We start from the raw sequence: 13,473 nt of genomic DNA, 5'->3' as shown, positions 1-13,473 counted from the left end.
TTATGTGAATTCAACTGCTTTAATTGGTTTATGAGGAATATTAAATTAATTGTCAAATGATTTTTTTAACAAATGATATTATCTACACTAAGAGGATGGGGGTGGGCTTAGCCTCACAATTGGCTAGCAATAATGTGATTCAATCAATTATTTATTAAATATTATTTTCTCTATTCTTAATGTAAATTATATAGAAATCGATCTTATTATGTGAATTCAACTGCTTTAATTGGTTTATAAGGGGTTTCTTCTAGCATGATCTAAAATGATTCATTTACTTCAAATATTTAACTTTCCTTTTGTCAATTTATGCATATAAATACATTTAAAACGTGTAAGTCGCGCGACGCTGTACTTCAAAAAACGTCTTCTGCACGCGTGTGAGCGCGAGCGTGAAGGCTAGTATAAATAAAAGAGAAGACAAAAATAGTGAATTTTCATAATACCTAAATTACCCTTATCTCATTAATATTTCAAAATATAACAAGTTCACAAACCCCACGTAGTGGGACTATGAGTGATTACGCACATTATTTTTTTAAATACATTTTAATATAAACAATAATTTATTAAATAAGTAAAATAAAAGAAACAAAAGTAAAACAATAAAAAAAGTTAATTGCCACAAGGAAAAGCCATAAAGTTATAAATCATTACATCACATGCTCTTTTGTACGTTAATTTGTCCAGTTAATTGTGATTCTTTACAGATATTCAATGGGAATATCATTTCCTTACATGGTTACCAGGTTGATGACATTTGGGCCAGTTTTCATTTTTCTATATATTTAGAAGGTTATAGTTTTCTTTTAAAAATTTCTTATTTATTGTCCATACGTATTTGTTAATAATTTACCTCTATGTAAAGCAAAAATGTGCTAATTTTGTACTATGTATGTAGTAACCAAATTTCACCGGTCCCAAAATGAAAACCACGTGTACTAGGCTAGACCAGATTGACAGAAGTACCCTTAAGGCGTTGCCAACATTCAACCCTCGTGTGGGTTAAGCATTAAATCACACCTTGCATATGACAGATTTGATAGGTTAATGTGCGCACCATGCCTCACTTGATGGACTCATGTAAAACAATGTGCTATGTTACCTCCACTCAGCAGAGTTGATGGGTTTATTAAGCCAAGAAAGACCTAAGGAAGAGTATGCAAGTCCAGAAGGGCTAATAGATAAGATCATTCCAGAAGGGACTAAAAAGAAAAGATCAAGCAGGATATTAAGAGATTATGATCCATACAATCATGGCACCAGCTGCTTAGTTTCTTGGACACATACTTAGGCTACAATTAGATTGCAATGCATGAGCTTAACAAGGAGAATACCGTATTCCTGATAAAGCAGGGCACATACTACTACAAGGTTATGCCTTTTGGCCTCAAGAACACAGAAGCTACTTACCAATGACTAGTAAACATGATGTTCAATAAGCAAATTGGACTAACTATGGAGGTCTACGTCGATGATATCATGGTGAAAGGTAAGCAGCGGTCAGACTATATCGATAACTTGACGAATACATTCAACATCCTCAAGGAGTACAAGATGAAACTCAACCCTGACAAATGCACGTTCGGAGTATCCTCATGTAGATTCTTAGGGGTACCTTGTGACCCAACGAGGAATCGAAGCGCACCCAAAGCAGATCCGAGCGATCCTAGATATGAAGTCCCTCACTGCCTTGAAAGATCCAAAGTCTGGCTGGACGAGCGGTCGCACTCAACCGTTTCCTCTTGCAGTCCACCAATCGATGCAAGCCTTTTTTCAAGGCAATGAAGAAGGCATAACGAGACAAGTAAGACGACAAGTTTGAGAAAGCATTTTAGGACTTGTGCAAGTACCTGGCATCACCTCCCCTACTATCCAAGCTGGAAGTATTAGCGGACTTATACATCTATTTGGCAGTGTCAAAGGTAGCAATGAGCTCTACCCTCATACAAGAAAAGCTAGAAGGCCCAACTGCCAGTATTTTACATTTTTAAAGCTCTCTCAGGAAGACACCGTAGTAGTTGACCAGAACGAGGAGAGAGGGAGAGAATGTGGTGGTTTGGTGGTGTGATTTCACTAGATTGAGGATAGAAAGCAACCAATGTGGGCATGAAAGTAGAGAGCAAATGAAGCGGATGGAGGTCTTAACAGTCTCATGGTTATTGGGGGTCTTACTAAGACCTCTTAGCGAATAGGTTTGTCCCTGCGAGTCCTCTTTAGTCTCATTAATCTTAATCCTAGCACAGAATAAACACAGAATTGGGATTTCTTATATTATAAGAAAGAAGGTAGCACCTTTGTGAATCAAGGAAAATATGCCCAGGACAGGAACCACAGATTTACAAATATTATTAACCACAGAATTTAGTGAGCGGCGCCAAATCTTTCTATGGATTGCTTCTTTCGCCTCTTTCGCCGTCAAAGTACCTATGGTAAGATTATAATATAAAGGTCTCATCGGTCCTTATTTTTATTTAATAGTTCGATTCCCGGCCCCGGTTATCTTTCTTCTAGCTTTTTGTAGACTAATAATTAATCTAGTCTAGTCTAATGATTGTTTGTAAAGCCAAACAAACACAAGTGAATTTGAGCTACAAGTTTCTTACACTTGAAATTGACATTTTAGCTATGGTATATGGTAGTATGGTGTGAGTGAATGCAGAGTAGAATTGTCTGTAAAACCAATAAAAGTCACAATGGAAAAGGGAAGCGTCCAAACATGCTAGAAAGCAATTGCTTGAGCGAGCCCCCGATTGGACGGTTTGGGCTCTAATGGAAACCCTTTCTTTCCAAGAAGGTCCAAACAACCAATTAGATAGATTACTTTAAACAATTTACTTAATCATAACTAGCAGATAAGCATACACTTTGTGTGTGTGAACAATTTCATTTTATTTTTTGTCTTCCTTCGCTGCAGGTTCGTGCTTATTGCCACTTTCCCACTTCGCAGGCTCACACTTGTTGTTTTTACAGGTCTCCAGAGGCTTATGGCTTTCTACTCTGGTTTGAAATCCTCGTGATGGGTGTCTCTTCATGGTTTCTGCACAATAGAAAAACAAAAGCCAAAACCAAGAAAGATAAAAAAGAGTTTTAAACCAGAATATGGTATCCTTCATGTTAAGGCAGCTAATTACGATTTTACCTTACAGGCAGCATCAACGTCACCGTACGCAAAGCAAACCTCAATCGGCTACCTCTCGCGGCCGGAGCTTGGGGTCTGGATGTCACCTGTTAGATCATCGGTCTTGTTGGTGTATCGATGTGAATGCTATCGTCGTTTGGCCGCTTTCCAACTCCCCCCACCTATCAACAATTAATATCATCACCATCACTATCATAAATTATTAAATTTCTTCATGATTATTTACAAAACCGCTGTATATGCAGTTAATAGGTACATGACAGACAATTGAAAAGAAAAATGATGTGAGAAAATAATTTCCCTAAAAACATGTATGTACCTGTTGGAGTCGTCCAAGCGACGAATATCGTAGCCAAAGGCTTTGGAATAAAAGGTTGTGGATTTGGCAACATCCTTCACGTAAACCAACGTGTAGGCAAACACTGTGTTTGTCTTCGACGCCATCGCCATTTTTTGTTTTTTGATCGAGTTTTGTTTCTTTGATGTGTTTGAGCTTGTATTCAGGGGCTTTCATCAGTTTTTCTTTCCTCCTTGCCATCAACCCTTCTGTGCTCCTCTCCTCTTTCTTTCTTTTTTGTTTCGCTTTTACTTTCTTGCCTTGCTGCCTTTTGTTCTTCCCTATCTCTCCCCTCATTTTTCGCACTTTGAAGAGGAAGTGGGGCAGTCAATTTCACACTTTGCCAACTACCGTTAACCTCTCTTTTTATGGATATTATTGTCTTTTTGTCAAAAGGTACAAAATTACTATTTTGCCCTCCTCATCTCAACATTGTGTATTCAAAAGTGAGGGGCAAAATTGGAAAAAGTGGGCAAAAATGTTGACAATGAGGGTTCTCTTAATAATAATATAGATTAACGGAGAGGCTTTTACCATAAAAGCCTTGATGACTTTTCAAATCACAATTTGGGTTAATCATTCCCATCCACGTATGTACGAGACAACTAATTTGGGAGGTGATATTGGACTTGGATTGTCTGCCCTCCTATTTCGGTGCCCTTCCCGTGCCCTCCTGTTTTGTGTGGTCACGGTTAAGCCACGTCAATATTTTATATTATTTTTTTATAAAAATAATAAAACAAAAAGAAATAGTAATATAAAATGTTGACGTGGCTTAACCGTGACCACAAAAACAGGAGGGCACGGGGAGGGCACCACAATTAGAGGGCAGACAATCCAAGTCCGGTGATATTTGCTGTTATCAAAGTTTGTGTCCCCTCCTTGTCTTCTTCCTTCCATCCTTTTACCTCCAATCCACTAACCAAGCAGTCGTCAGCCACGTTAACCACCCATTTAAAATCTGAAAACTACAAACCACGTGTTGACTTTCTTCCTCCTACTTTAAGTTGTGGCGAATTTGATATCATATTATTATCACGTGACTCAGTCCAAATTATCATCTTCTTGATCTAAAATATTGTTGTATTACATGAAACATAGTTAGTAAATTAAAGTATAGATATAGTACGTTGAAAATACATCTTTATATATAAGGCCAACAACTCCTTTTAGAATCACAAGCTTCACAAAAAAAATTTGGACAAAATGCCTCCTAAACAAAAAATTTCAAAAGCAACCCAAAATAATGCACCAAATAATGCAGTGGTATTTTCATCATTGTAACAGTGTTTTTTTTAATAATTAATTCTTTTTGTACAATTTTTTTTAATTAGTACCTTACAACAGGTTAGTAATAATATGATTCAATTAGTTATTCATTAAATATTATTTTATCTATTTTTAAACACGTTCAAAACATCTTAAGAGGCGTGTAATACCAGTTATAAAAAAAGGTCTTTTGTACGCACATAATAATGTGATTAAATTAGTTGTCAAATGATTGTTTTTTTTTTTGAACAAACGATATTATCTACACTAAGGGGGAGGGGGTGGGCTTAAGCTCTTAGCCTCACAATGGGCTAGCAATAATGTGATTCAATCAGTCGTTTATTAAATATTATTTTTTCTATTCTTAATGTAAATTCAATAGAATTAGATGGAAATTGAAAGACCGATTTTATTATGTGAATTCAGCTGCTTTGATTGGTTTGTGAGGGGTTTTTTTTCTAGCATGATCTAACTTGACTTTTCTTTTGTCAATTTATACATATAAATACATTTAAAACGCGTAAGTCGCGCGTAGCACGTTGTGATTCAAAAAATGTCTTCTGCACGCGCTCACGCGCGTGCATGAAGGCTAGTATATATTATTCGACAACTTTGTCAGAATGATACATTGAAAATTTTGATATTATTTATTTATTTTTATTTTTAATATGTTAAAATATATCTAGAATACGTGAATTTTATGTGTATTATTCAAAAATATGTTTAATTACTATGTACCAAATGTAAAAAGTTGTACAAAATAACAAAACAAAATAGCGAGCCAATTTTCATAAATTTCATCGTAGATATGAAATAGTTAAACAAATAAAATACTATCAAAATGGGGGAGAGATAAAAAAGATGCAATGCTTCATAAAAAAATTATGTTTAAAGCTTGGCAGACCTTCGCTTCTTTAGAAACTTGACCCGTACCCTCTTTCCTTCTCACGCAGAGCCCTAATAAAGTAACTTGCATCAGGATAGTGCGGTTTAATATGTATATTATACGTTAGAGTTGTAAAACAACATAAAATATAGAATCATTAAAATGCGTACAAAAAAATGAAAATATTTTAATAAATACGTATGTACATTAAAATAATAATACACAAATTTATTAACCATTGTGTGAAATATGTATACGATGGAAGCCTTTAAGGGAAGGGACACCCAATTTCTTTTAAAATATAGATTAATTGTTGGGCTCACACCACATCGAACTTCAACGATCTGAATTGTCTATTCTTAAAATTACATCTCTTGGATCATCCTTACAAAATATTAGCCAAATCGGAAATATTTGAGACACCTAATGGACTTTAAAGAAATTGACGAACACTTTGTTCTATAAAAAATAATGAAATTGCATTGTGATGTTTCAGATTTAATTGAATTTTTGTAAAGATGATACGTGAATCGAAACTTACAAAATAGACGGTCCGGATCGTTGAAATTCAATGTAGAATGGGTGCCACAATTAATTCTCATTTTTTGAAAAAAATAGAAATTTCTTCCCTTAAAGAGCCTGTGTATATGATAACATAATATTTACAATATGTATAATTACGTGTGCCGATATAGACGTAGTTTAGCCAACACATGGTGTAAAATAGAGACCACCTTTCAAAATATTTTGCCTAACTTTGACCCGTTTTATGTCTCTTAGTGATTTGTTTTTCCTAGTCCCAGCACTCCTAACATCAAAAGACCATTGTGATTGATACGACAAAAACATCGTGGCTTGGAGGGGCCAACTTCATTCGTCTCATAGAATGAATGATACGAGGACAATTCATATAAAAATGACTTACATGACATGTATGTAACGTATAACACTAAAACACGTATGTACCGTCACAAGACACCTAACATATCTTTTATTTAATGACACATGACCCTGTCATAACTGTGTACCTCATGTACGTCCTTGTCCAAGGAGAAACAAATTTAAGTTGGGCACCTAATTTAAGTACACAAGCAAGAATGAAAATTGTTGGTATAAGACCAACATATATTAGAGAGTGACCAAGATGAAATGGTTTTACTGCCACGTGATGTTCTAATCCAATAATACAATGTTAGTGTTAAAAAACTCACACATTTCATTGTTTTATTAGAATCGGATGTCACTGTGACAGTGAATCTGTTTCGTGTAAGTCTTTCTCCATACATAAATGTATGTACAGATTGCATTAAATAAATAAATGCCAACGATGACTTTATCAACCCAAAACTGTGTCTAAACCATTTCAACTGATGTACTGCACTGAGAACAACTATGTATCCTATACTTGGATGTCAAATTTGCAGTTAGAGAAACTCCCCAAAGTTGTTGAGGGTATAAACATCTAAAGAGTCCGACCGATGAAACTAAACAACTAACTTGAGAACTTTCACCCAATCGGATGCTAAACTGTGTCTAGAAAACCTAAAGAAAACCTGAATTATCTCGAGATAACCTGAACTGTGTCGAGATAATCTGAACTGTGTCTAGAAAACCTGAACTGTGCTGAGAAAACCTCCCTCTCCCGCCCACTAACATATGAACATCCTTATTCATATATTGGAGCAGTCAAAGTAAGAAAACCCAGCTTCAACACATCCAAAATGGACCTTGCTCCAGCAGCGAGTCAACATTATAGTCACCTTGCGGCAAGTTGGTGCCAAATCCTAAGTTGTCAGCATTATAGGGATGGTTACCAAATGGATAATCAAATAAGTTGCACGGATCAAACTGAGTTTTTGTGAATTGGGCTGGAGGAGCTGGAGTAGCTGGAGTAAGCATTGGCATAGGCGACGCTTCAGACATGTTGGGTCCCATAACAACCCCTTGATCAAAGAAGAGAGCTGGAGGAGCTGGAGTAGCTGGATGCAGCATAGGCATAGGCAACGCTCCAGACATGTTGGGTCCCATAACCACCCCTTGATCAAGGAAGAGAGCTGGAGGAGCTGGAGTAGCTGGAGGAAGCATAGGTATAGGTGACGCTTCAGACATGTTGGGTCTCATAACCACCCCTTGATCAAAGAAGAGAGCTGGAGGAGTTGGATAAAGCATAGGCATAGGCAACGCTTCAGATATGTTGGGTCCCATAACCCCCCCTTGATCAAAGAAGAGAGCTGGAGGAGCTGGAGGAGCTGGAGAAGCTCGAGTAGCTGGAGGAAGCATAGGCATAGATGACGCTTCAGATGTGTTGGGTCCCATAACCTCCCCTTGATCAAAGAAGAGAGCTGGAGGAGCTTGGGTAGATGGAGTAGCTGGAGGAAACATAGGCATAGGCGACGCTTCAGACATGTTGGGTCCCATATCCACCCCTTGATCAAAGAAGAGATTGGGTCCCATATCCACCCCTTGATCAAAGAAGAGAGCTGGAGTAGCTGGAGGAAGCATAGGTATAGGTGACGGTTCAGACATGTTGGGTCCCATAACCACCCCCTGATCAAAGAAGTTATCATTCATCGGAAATTGATAATTCACCTGATGCTGGTTGTTGTCTTCTATACCATTGAGACTTCCAGGATCCGAGTTCTTGCTCTGCTGAATATTACTATCATAGAATGACACATGCTCATATATCATTTTCTGCCCATCCCCAGCAACTCCATGTCCCGAAGCATTCAAACAACTTGTCTGGTTCACTTGTTGTTGAATAGCTGGAATAGGTTGGGAAGCGGGTAGAGAGCCCCCAAGTTTGTCACTGTTACAATTAAAGTTTGACATTCCAAACACTTGTGAAGAATTATTCCTGTGTGAACAAGTCAACTGGTGATTATTTCTTGCAGTTATGTCGAGAAAGCCTAAGCGATAATCATGATACGGGCAATGCAGATATTCGCAGGTGTAAATCTGATGATTTAGAATCATGTGTGGCTCTTCAGGCAGCTGCTTCCTCTTTTGACCAAAGTTCGAATTGGTCTCAACCAGCTCTCCCTTAATATGATGCATCGGTACATCTCTTTGTCCAGCGGTTTCAGTATTGAAGTGATTAAAAAGAGGTTGGCAATCCTCTACTTCATTATTCTGTTCGTCATCAACCACTTCAACATCATAATCACTGGTACAACTGATTGCGAAAGACTCACTCCAAAGAGGCAATGGAGGTGGAAATCTATCAGGATATAACATCTGGGCCAAATTTTCCTCCTGGTTAATGATGGCGAGCCAAGTAGTGCTCTCCTTAGCAGTCATTTTGTCCTGCAAACATCTAGACTGATGAACAAGCTTCTGGATCTTGGCAATATCGGGCGACATGTGCTTTATCACAGCTGTGAGAACACTCACCTTCCAAGCCTTCTTCAGATCATGAGGCTTCTTGTATGGTGGAGGACCCTGATCCTTGGGCAGATTCAATTGAGTCCACCATTCCTCATTGCCAGTGGGCCACCAAGGTGGGGCAACACCCTTGTCCAAGGGGAAACGTCTTTGGGGTGGATTGCAGTGCTGAAGCAAAGCCGACAAAAGTGAACCAAGAGTGCCATCTTGGAGCTCCTGTAAGGTGTGATGAGTTGATGCCACTGCATTGGAGTCTTCATTCTTCCCAGGGATTGAATGTTCAGCCAGATACTTAGAAATTGCAGCAGGGCCATTACGACCAAATCTTACTTTTCCCTTCCACCATTCACGAAGATTGTCAGAAGCACCAGTCACTGGTTTACCTTTTTTGGGGACAATCCCATAAACAAAACCCTCGGCTTTGCAAACTTCCATCATTCTTAACATATATTTCAGGATTGCATCTTGTGCCCGTGACATCTTCTTCCTCTGAGATTGTTCCTTTGGTTGGCACTGCCTTGCATTGTCAGCTCCTTCTGTTCCTTTATCTTGTTCCTTAAGCCGCTTCAGTTGCATTCTATATTTCCACACCCTCTTCTCAAGCTCATCAACCCCCAATTCTTCATCGCTGCTATCCTCCTCCACTGTTGCCTCTGGGTCATGCTCTGGGGCTGCCTCATCTTCCTCGAGGGGAGCCGAAAGAAAGTCAAGATCACCACTTAACCCCAATTCCTCAAAGATCTCCATCCAGCACCAACACAAAGAACAACGATGATTGTATACAAATATATAGCAACCGGGTAATTAAATGGAGTCCACGTCAACTTCACCACCCTTTTACTCTTTAAATGATACTCAACCCTGAAAAGAAATAAAATCTTCTGCAAATGATAATTACGAATAAGTAAGTTAAACCTGCAATTGTCGCATATGGTAGATCAAGAACAGAACTAGCAATAACAACTTTTATTCAATGCAAGAAAAAACAAGGTAAAGTACATAATTTCACGAATACGATTAACTGCAAACATAACAAGTAATACATTAAAGAAGTCAGAACCACTTAGACAAGCAAAGCATATATGTTAAATGATCATGAATCAAAAAAGTAAATTAACAGACAAAGAAACGCAATGGATCTCCATGTTTTCGCTTTCAACACAAAAAAAGACGGAAAAATCCAAAGCCAAACCCTAATACAAGGGCCTTATGCATGAAAGCAACAACATCAGTCACAAACCAAAAACAAAAGATGATGTTTCGAATAACCAAGAAAATATAGTCAAAAACAAAAAGGCAAATGAAAAAAAAAAATCAATAAGCGACATGAGTAACATGAGATCATTACAACAAAAACTAAATGTTAGAAGTGCATACCCTGCAACTGCAAACAACTTCCAAAGGACAAAGAACAGAGCTAAGTAACAACAGATCACAACTATTCAGTTTCATTTTTTTTCACAAAACCATGTTACTGATTTTCTTGATTTAACTCAAAATGCTATAGCTAGATTATAATGCAGGTTTGCAGCACATATTCCACCTATCTAAGCAACATATTAATTCACTTGTTAAACCGTTTAATCATTATTTAACATAGATACAGAAATTCGGGGTGGCAGCTTTTCGGATCATAAGTGGATTGCCCCGTGGTTTAGGCCTTCCTCCTCAACCCACTGCGTTTCGGGTTCAACCCGCCCCTCCCCTTAGTGTAGTTTACTCTTAGAAAAAATAAAACAAACCATACAAATACAAAATTCTAGAAGAAAAAAAAATTCAAAGAAATACACGAAAAATAAAAAGGATCAAACAGAAAAAGAATGGTAAATTCTCACACCAGGGCCTGCAACTAAAGGAACTGCAGTATAACATACACCCCAGGAGAATAACCAGATAGCATTAGCACAGAGATCAACCATAAAAAATCCATGAAAAATCATAAGATGAATAAAATAAAAATATATCAATTCTACTATAAATTTAATTGTATAGACAAGAAGACTGAGAAATGAAACATGCAGTTTAAATATATAAATAAAAAAAAGCAGAAAATTAAGGTACCTAATTGATGGGTAGGTCGGGGCGGAGGGATGGAAGCTCCTCCTCCTCAACACCCTCTGATTCCTCAGAGAGTGTGAGAGAGAGGTGGTGTACTGGCCAGAAGAGACAGAAATGGAAGAGGAAAAAGAGAGACAAAGTTAAGAAGTGAAAGTGATTTTTTTGTCGGAGGGTGTGCTATTTAACTAGAGCCAGCATCCGTTATAACCGCGTTTAACACTTGGCACTGAGAATTTTTTTTACGAGAATAGCTTGCATGGTACGAATAATCCCGTTGTTTATGTTGATAAAATTAATATATATATATATATATATATATATATTTATTTATTTTATAACGGAAATGTTTCTCTTCTTTGAACTAAAACTCGCACTAAAGACTAAACATAAATTTTAGCTTACATGTCGTCACGTGTGAGTATATTATTATTATATAATCATTATTTTTTCGTCATTGAAATGTGACAATTTCATAATATTACAAACCCAGTATACACATTCCATTAATTGTAATCGCACGCCTTTTTTAATCGGAGCTCAAAAATCATGCAGTTTAAAAACTTCTCATATTATTTATCTCATGTTTTTATAAATCCTAATAGAGAAATGATAAGCGCACATTTTGATTTTTTTTTTTACCTTTTTACTCACTCCACGTCAAATGTCTAAATTTCACTTGAAGAAAGAGAAAAGTTGGAGGTTTAAGATAAGGGTAGCTTTGTATTTTCACTTCATCTTTTAACTAGATTATTACAAGTTAAAAATGTTGTCTAAAATTCTATATCGAGAAAACCATGGACTAGATTTTCAAATTTTCCAAAAATGGCCATCCACCTGTTTTGATACTTATCACATGTCTTTGACTTGACGCGGGATAAGATATGTAAGCTTAATTAATATGGCTGATATGGATACCTAATTAGCTTAATTATTAAACACAATTAATATTCCATTATATATGATTAACAACCGAGATATACATTGCCATATTAGGGGTTTTTGAACGTTAATTCTTAAAAAGAATTAGATTTAATAAAGATCTAGTATTATATTAGATATTGCTTTTGGTCCCTTAATGTGGATTTTATTTAATATCTTTTATTAAATATTTGGATTTAATTAATATGCATATTTGGATTTATTAATTTTGTTTAACTTCGTTCAGTTATATCCTTATAAATTTACCTAATTGAGAAAACATTTAATGACACATAAAACAAATATGTAAATACATAAAGATACCGAAAATATATAAAAAAGAATTAGTATCCCTAAATGTTTATATCGAGATATAATATATTAATTCAACCAAAAAAAAATATAATATACTAATTAAATGTTGTACCGGAATGAAATACCAAATATATCGATTGAATTAATGTGCTTAAATGAAGAACATTAAGTGTATTAGAATATTTTATAAAAAAAATTAGTTTATCTAAATGTCTACAACAAATTATATTATGATGAATAAAATAAAAATTAGGATTAAATATAATTACTACATTAAAATTAGAAAGAAAATGAGAAATAAAAAAAATTAAACATAATTAATAAATGAGGCAATTAAGTGTATTAAGAGATTAAAAATAGATTTTAATCCTACACAAGATTTTAATCTAAAAGTCATGTTTTCCAAGAATTACAATGTAGTTTAGCTATTACATACATAATAATCTTACATAAGCTTTTAATCTCAGCAGTTGGTAAAGATCTAAAAGATAGAATTCAATGTGTTTTTTTTTACTTATAGATTGTTGATATAATTTATGTTTGTACCATACTTGACCAATCCCGAAACTACCGAGCATCGATCAACGTTATACCGTCAAGGACCCAAAAGAGTTTCCCTTCAACCAGGAGGCCAATCACAGAGTGACACGTGTCGACATAGGAAGCCAATCATAGCGCGACACGTGTCAACATCAGAAGTCAATCACAACACAACACGTGTCAATGTCAGAACAAAGCTAGAAACTCTCTTCTATAAAAGGAGATCATTCTCCCACAATATTTCCTAATGTCATTTGTACTAAATCATTCACTTGTACTCACTAAAGGAGAGCTTGAACCTATGTACTTGTGTAAATCCTTCACAATTAATGAGAACTCCTCTACTCCGTGGACGTAGCCAATCTGGGTGAACCACGTACATCTTGTGTTTGCTTCCCTGTCCCTATCCATTTACATACTTATCCACACTAGTGACCGGAACAATCTAGCAAATGGCACAAACTTAACACTTTCTATTGTACTAAAGTCCTCACTGATTTTGTGCATCAACAATTTATATACTTTTCGACATAAAATGCTAAAAAAATCATAGCTACACAAAGAACTAAAAGGAGTGATGCTGAACCACCATATTATTATATTTCTCCATCCACATTATGATAA

At 36.2% G+C, this 13,473-nt stretch overlaps 1 protein-coding gene and 1 long non-coding RNA gene across 3 annotated transcripts; both read right to left on the bottom strand.

Moving 5' to 3' along the window:
• Positions 1–2,649: 2,649 nt before the first annotated feature.
• LOC103438650 (uncharacterized) lies at positions 2,650–3,797 on the bottom strand. The gene is made up of 3 exons (XR_529873.4): positions 3,462–3,797; positions 3,143–3,303; positions 2,650–3,040 (listed from the first exon to the last, which is right to left on the bottom strand). It is a non-coding gene; the product is annotated as an uncharacterized lncRNA (long non-coding RNA).
• Positions 3,798–6,966: 3,169 nt separating this feature from the next.
• LOC103438744 (ETHYLENE INSENSITIVE 3-like 1 protein) lies at positions 6,967–11,210 on the bottom strand. 2 transcript variants are annotated; one of them, XM_029105228.2, is made up of 2 exons: positions 11,080–11,210; positions 6,967–9,899 (listed from the first exon to the last, which is right to left on the bottom strand). In XM_029105228.2, exon 2 carries the CDS (start codon positions 9,763–9,765, stop codon positions 7,342–7,344), a length of 2,424 nt encoding a protein of 807 aa, XP_028961061.1. In that variant the 5' UTR covers positions 9,766–9,899; positions 11,080–11,210; the 3' UTR covers positions 6,967–7,341. The 2 variants fall into 2 exon arrangements, with proteins under 2 accessions (XP_028961061.1, XP_070680589.1); XM_070824488.1 differs by having other exon boundaries at positions 6,967–9,879.
• Positions 11,211–13,473: the final 2,263 nt, after the last annotated feature.

Source organism: Malus domestica, chromosome 07 (genome assembly GCF_042453785.1).
Source record: "Malus domestica chromosome 07, GDT2T_hap1".
In the NCBI taxonomy this organism is placed as follows: Eukaryota; Viridiplantae; Streptophyta; class Magnoliopsida; order Rosales; family Rosaceae; genus Malus; species Malus domestica.
The sequence above is the reverse complement of the archived record's forward strand: the minus strand, read 5'-3'. Positions and strand labels throughout refer to the sequence as shown.

Bases quoted from the DNA above. Each gene is read 5' to 3' on its own strand.
- LOC103438744 (XM_029105228.2), bottom strand. From the start codon at position 9,765: ATGGAGATCTTTGAGGAATTGGGGTTAAGTGGTGATCTTGACTTTCTT.